We start from the raw sequence: 6,812 nt of genomic DNA, 5'->3' as shown, positions 1-6,812 counted from the left end.
TTTGCCTTGTAACAACAGAGATCCCTAACATTTAAAAATCCCATCACAGGTATCTAACAAAATATATAATCACAAACCGTGTTTTTTCGGACCAGAACACCCTTAGGGCTTGAAAGGGCAAAGTCGCCCTTTTGTATGGCCGCCACTGCATCACCTGCTGCATGTACTGTTGACGAGACGGCGAAAGCAATTGATGTGACAGAAACATCATGTCTTTTGTCCTCTCTTATCTTCCCACTGTAGACGCCGCTTCAGACGACCTGCATTGAAATTTCAAAAATCTTGTGAATTACAAAACACGTAGCCGGTTGTTTCTCTTTCCTATTTCTCTCCCATCCACTTTCACTTCATCATTTTCGTCTAGCATAACCCTATCTCACCACATTTTCATACTATGCAATAAGCATCTGCAACTATATTCTCTACTTGTACACAGTGCTTTGTCATATATACTTACTATACTATTAATTGTTACAGCCTAATGTTTCGGATCCGGGACCAAGCACTCGGACCAGGACTCAGCCTCAGAGATGTGGCCGCCGCGGTGATCAAGATTGACGGGCCTTACTTACTCTAAAAACTTTGTGTTTGTTTGGGATGGGTGAACAATATTTTGTGGCAGTGTTGATATGATGTGTATGTTAACGACGAGCTGTTATATTTTGGTGGCAGTGATGATATGATATGCATGTTATGTATGTTACAGACTAGTTTGTAACAAATTACTCTATTATTTTGGTGGAAATGATATCATGACATCTTTTGGTGGCATTTGATAGAGTACTTCGTCGGTTTGTATTTATTTGTGTACATGGTTTGTGATTTCAGTCATAGTTGAGTAACTACATTCGTGATTTCAGGCATAGATGAAAACAAAACGTAATCAATCAACATCAGACATTTGATAGAGTACTTCCTCAGTTTGTATTCATTTGTGTACATAGTTTGTGATTTCAGTCATAGTTGCGTAACCTCATTCGTGATTTCAGGCATAGATGAAAACAAAGCGTAATCAATCAACATCAGAAGATAATGACATAGCTTTGTTATAACAGTAGAAAAATTACAATGCATAAGAACAAGATTGTGATTTTTAACTGTCGGAAAGTTGTTGCCGTTTTACCAATTGTTAGCGCCAATGCGTCACACTCTTCAGTTTTCATGCCCAGTTGTAACTTCAAGGCTTCAAACTCCACATTTTTCATGCGCCATTTCTCTTGCAGAACACCTTCAAGTAGCGATTTGGCTCGAAGTTCAGATTCAAATTGGTCTCGCTCAAGTTTCACTCTCTAAATGTAACTGTCTTGGCTTGGGGATAGACTCGCATCAAACCATCGAAAAAACTTGCAATCATCTTCCTGCATAATACTTTCGCATTAATCTTTCTGCCAACAAAATTAATGGAAAAACGAACAAAATACATGATTTTAGCCTTCCATATTGGGCAGCGATAGTAACGTCTACCCGGGTTAGCAGCCGTCCTAGATGTCACAAGCTCAGCCTCAAGATCGTGATTACAATTCACAATTTCGGGACGAGGCCAATTCCAATTGAAGTTTGAACCGAAAGATTGAGAAGAAGAAGAAGAAGAAAAAGACATTGCAACACGACCTGAATTCAATTCGACAGTACAAAATTTAAATCAGCAATGCAATTTCGCCGAAACATAGCACATAGCACATAGCACATAGCACAAAAACTAAAATCATAATTCCAGATGCCCAACTGTAAACTTCAACCAAGAATTGCAAAATTTTCCAAATGCCCCGACTGTAACCCTACAACCATAAAATTCGACCAACAATTGCAAAATAGTTTTTCAGATGCCCGACAGTAACCCTACAACAAAAAAATTCAACCAACAATTGCAAAATAAAGTTCTTTATGAAATCGCCTAAACCCTTGTGGATACCCTAAATTTAGCGAAATCCAGATGAAATCCCCTAAATTCTTGATGCCGAACAAATGAAATCCCCTAAATTCCAAATGCTGAACAAAATAAAATCGCCTATTATGTTTAGAGAGGGAAATATGAAAGCCGACGAAGAAGAAAGATGAAAGAAACAAAGTGTCTATTCTGTTTGGAGACGAATGAAATCATTTAGAGAGGGAGGGAAAGATGAGAGAAAATAGGAGAATGGAAAAATAGTGTCTATTCTGTTTGACAAGACAGCTCTTACACATGCAGACTATGTGTAGCATAGGGCGCAGGTTTAGTAGGTAAATAGTCTAAACTGCCATTCAACCCATTTGGGCATTTTTGTCCGGAAAATGGCAAAAAACACAAGGTTTGTGATCATATATTTTGTTAGATACATGTGATGAGATTTTTAAATGTTAGGGGTCTCTGCTGTTACACGGCGAAAAGTTAGGGCCCTTTTGTGCAGTTCACTATTTTAAAAATATTTCAAAATACTAACAAATATGTCTATTTTTTGAAAATTGATCGTAGAAAAATTTAGAAAATAAATTATGGGCTACGTATACATCATTATTGGGCCTGAAATTATCGAAAGAGAAAAGAGATTGCTCTAGTAAAAAGAAAAAGGCCTAGTAAATTCGCCGGGCTTCCTTCTCTGAACAAATTGCTGTTCAGCGCCGCCTCATTCACGCCTTAATCTCTAACGCCGGTCTTCTCCGATTGTGAGTTATTAATATGGCTAGTCACAATTTTTGTTTTGAAGTTATGAGGTGTTCATATGGCTATTCGCAATTTTTGAACGCACACTGTTGCAATTTCGTTAGTAATTCTATGAAATGTTATAGATCTAGTTGCATTTGCTAGTAGCGATTTCTGAAGAATCTGAACACACTGCTTCGTTTGTGCTTAATACCTTTTGATATGGCGATAATTTGATGAACATTTGTGCATTCATCTTTGGAATAGGTCTAATTGTATTCGCCGATTAAGCGAAAAGGAGGTTTGTTCTTGGATTGAAAGATGCTGAGCTCTACTGTTGTCAAGAAATTGAAGCCTTTGACCTCATCCTTGGATTATTCTATAAGCTACCAGCTCCTTCAGAGATGCTCGGTCAGTGGCACTGCGAAGGGGAAGGGTAAGATCAAGACCGGGCAGCCGTTGAAGCGATCGAAGGTCACTACGAAAAAGGGGTCACCACCCGATCCAACTAAGAAAGAAGGGCCGAGGAAGAAGAGCAATTTTGATGAAATGGTTGAGCAATGTTTGACTGCCACCGCACCACTGAGGTTCTTGAAGCCCAAAGAGAAGGAGAGGGAAGCCGAGCGAGAGATGATGGGGCTCATAAGTAAGGCGAACGAGCAGGCGAAAGAGAAGCTAAAGAAACAAACGGATGAATTTGATTCACCTTGGATCATAGGAACTTCGGGTTTGGATTATATTAGTTTAGGGTTAGTTGATGCTGATAAGATCCCAAAGTACGATCTGAGTGTTGAGGACGGACGAAGGCTTGCAAAGGAGTATAGTAGGACCATGATGAGGCAGCATAGAGCAAGGCGGGCGGCAGAGACACTGCTGTTGCAGTGTAAGAAAGAAGCAATTGAGGCATTGCCTGAGCATCTGAGAGCAGCTGCTTTAGTCCCGGATTTGACTCCTTTTCCAGCAAATAGATTTATGGCAACACTGACCCCACCAATTGAAGGCTATAGTGAGAAGATCAAGGAGGCAGCACGGAAGAGTGTTGAAGGGAAGAAGCGTAGATGATAAGAGGTTAGAATCCTATTTCATGATTCTTTCATATTCTAATGCTTATTATGTTTGAAGCATCAGGAATAATTTTGGAGCATATGGTTAATCCACCACATCTCTTACAACATTTATCTTGTTTTTGGGTGTTCCCTCATAGGAAGTGTTTATCTTGGGTGATAGCTTACAAGGATAACAATAACATAGGCTAATCCACCACATTGTCTAATGGACTGAATAATTTTGAGCTTGTATAATCGTCCAATTCTTCATATTCTCAATTATGTATGGTCCATCTATTCTATCACCCATAGTAAACTCCCTCTTAAGTAATAATTGTAACCCCATTAAGAGTTTGTATAGATATAAATTTTGACTTTCAATTGCTAAAAAACATTTAGAATAACTTAATACCTGCTGCTAGTAAGTCCTATTCGTTCTTTTTGGGGTCAAATTTTAGTTAATCAAGCAATCATTATATGTATCTAACTGCATTACTGATAATTACATTATAGTCTGCTGAACAATTTCTATTGTCACCAGGTGAAGCTTCAATGCCAGTTTGCAGCTTCAGTTGTGGTGGTCTTGGGCTTATGACGACTAAATTATTGCAGCATATGTAGGTTTGGTTAGTTAAGTCACATTTTGGTTGAGTATAGTTGTTGCTTGCTGCGAATAAGAATCTAGCAGTAGTCATGTCAGCAATCTTCAATGGCTCTTTTGACTAGTATTTCAAATCATTGTGGATCCTTTATTTCATTCTTGGATCTTGGTTTGCTTTTATGGGAATTCTTGGTTGTTTTGTTGTAGGTAGGGGATGAGTAATCGTACAAATGAAGGAATGGGAAGAAAACACCTCCTTTTGCTTTCATAGTTGTCAAATTATTAAGTAATATGCTGCTCCAATCTACCTTGGCCTCCCATCAGTTTAGTTACCTTGGCCTATGATCTAATTTAATCAAGTTTCAGTATGTCGTTATATTCATTGTTATATAAATAGAGAAGCAATGTCCATTTCCTGAGAACTTGGTCTTAATTATGTAGAGACTAAAAGCAAATGATTTTCTGGTAAATTTCTTCTGTATGACCAACACCTTTGAGACCTATTGCTGCAGCAATGGAATACAGTTCTGAAATTAGACGCCTTTGTCATCTTTAGGGTTCGAGAAGTGAACTGACCAACTGCTGTGCCTGGGTCGAGTGGCCCGCGGTATGAGTCTTTGACTCTCCTGCCATCACTAGAATACCCTTCATTTCATCACAACACAACCACAATTGTTCTTCAACGTGATAATTGAGGGTGAAGGATCCAAACGGGCAATGCCTCGAGCTCCTCGACTCGCCACTCAAAATCCATCTCGAGGTACATCCATGATATTCTAAGATTACCAGTTGCAATATTCATCAATAAGTGATTCAAATGTCAACGCCCAACTCCGATCTCCTCGAAGCTTGATGAATTATTAACGTATTCTCACTTACATAATTATTTTAATTACGGTTATGTAATTTTTTTTATTTAAATTATACTACTATATTTTTAAAAATTTGGTGAATTTTTATTTTAATATTTTTTTTCAACTTCTTTAATGAATAATCATTAGGTGTAATTAATTATTATACAAATTATAATAATAAAACGGTAACAAAATGAACAATATAATATGAATGTCATTGTTATTGCAAATGAAGTGATGAGTTAGTCATTGAGGCACGGATGTTTAAAATTCGTCTAAATAGTAGTACGCCCATTGTCTAAATGGGAATATGATCTTATATTCTACTCATTGCATCCCACTTGATACGTCCACATTCTTGATTGGCACAAAATTTTGAAAAGAATTTTGGAAAGAGTTATTAGGTGGAGTAAGTAGAGAGAAAAATATAGTTGAATAGTATAATGGGAAGAAATGTGAGAGGGGTTTATTTTCAAATATAGAGTGACAAATTAAAAAGAAAAGGTGAACATCTTGAGTGAGACTAAGGTAGTACTACCTTATTTCATTTACATTTAATTTAAAACTAATATAGGAGTAGTATTATACTACAAGTGAGACTTAATATTTCACTATTTTTTTCACTGATTTTTTTTAATATTTCTTAAAATTTTATGACTAAAGGAAATGAGATAATGGCATGTACTCCCTCCATGCGAATAGGAGTTCCATTTTTTCATTTTAGTCTGTCCACAAATAGGAGTCCCGGTCCACTTTTACCATAAATGGTAATAGGATCCCACATTACACTAACTTATTTCACTCATATTTCATTTAAAACTAATATATACAAATGTGACTAATATTCCACTAACTTTTTTTTTCACCAAATTTTCTTAATATTTCTTAAAATTTGTGTCGCCAAGGAATGAGATTCCTAATGGCGATCGAAGGGAGTATAAGAAATATCGGTAAGTGGAGTAAATAGTAATGGCGGTCGGAGGGAGTGTAAGAGCATCCACAATGGCGGCGAGCGGACCGGCTAGCCGATTCCCGGCACTGGCCGGTCCGCTCGCCGAACCATTGCAGCCGGCGAGCGGCAAATCGGCGAGAAAAACGGCAAGCGCACGCCGATTTTCCGGCGCTGGCCGATCGGCTGGCCGCCATTGCAGGCCCGATCGGCCGCCGATTTTTTATTTTTATTTTTATTTAATTTTCGACACTATATATACGCGATTTGTACGTCGTTTTCATTCGCACCACTTGTTTTAACGAGTTTTCTCTCTATCTTAATTTCTGTACAAGAGCAACAATGCGAAATGGAGCACAGCAACGAGAGCCTCGCACGGAGGAAGTGGACGGATGCGAAGAACGTCGCGCTGTCCAAGGCCTGGGTGAGTGTTTGCGATGATCCTCTCGATTCGAACAATCAGAGGATCGTCAACTTGTGGGCTAAAATATCAGCAGCCTACAAGGCATTTTTCCCGGAGGGAAGGCCACACAGCGGGGAGGAGTGCCGGAAGGGGTGGGACCGAATCAGGGCTGCGGTCTCCCGATTTTCGGGCTTGTACACCAACGCCCTCCGCATGCAGACCAGTGGCCAAACTGACGAGGACTGCAGGAGGATAGCGGAGAAAGCCTTCCCCGTGCCCGGGCTTTATAAGGAGTTCACCTACTGGAACTGCTATGAGGTGCTGATGGACTTCGAGAAG

General features: G+C 39.0%; 1 protein-coding gene across 1 annotated transcript; it reads left to right on the top strand.

Moving 5' to 3' along the window:
* The first annotated feature begins 2,510 nt into the window (after window positions 1-2,510).
* LOC121788796 lies at window positions 2,511-4,473 on the top strand. Its single transcript, XM_042187404.1, has 3 exons — window positions 2,511-2,643; window positions 2,888-3,688; window positions 4,208-4,473. Exon 2 carries the CDS (start codon window positions 2,942-2,944, stop codon window positions 3,680-3,682), a length of 741 nt encoding a protein of 246 aa, XP_042043338.1. The 5' UTR covers window positions 2,511-2,643; window positions 2,888-2,941; the 3' UTR covers window positions 3,683-3,688; window positions 4,208-4,473.
* Window positions 4,474-6,812: the final 2,339 nt, after the last annotated feature.

This window comes from Salvia splendens, unplaced genomic scaffold (genome assembly GCF_004379255.2).
Source record: "Salvia splendens isolate huo1 unplaced genomic scaffold, SspV2 ctg1146, whole genome shotgun sequence".
NCBI lineage: Eukaryota > Viridiplantae > Streptophyta > Magnoliopsida > Lamiales > Lamiaceae > Salvia > Salvia splendens.
Note: the sequence above shows the minus strand (reverse complement) of the source record. Positions and strands in the feature narration are given on the sequence as shown.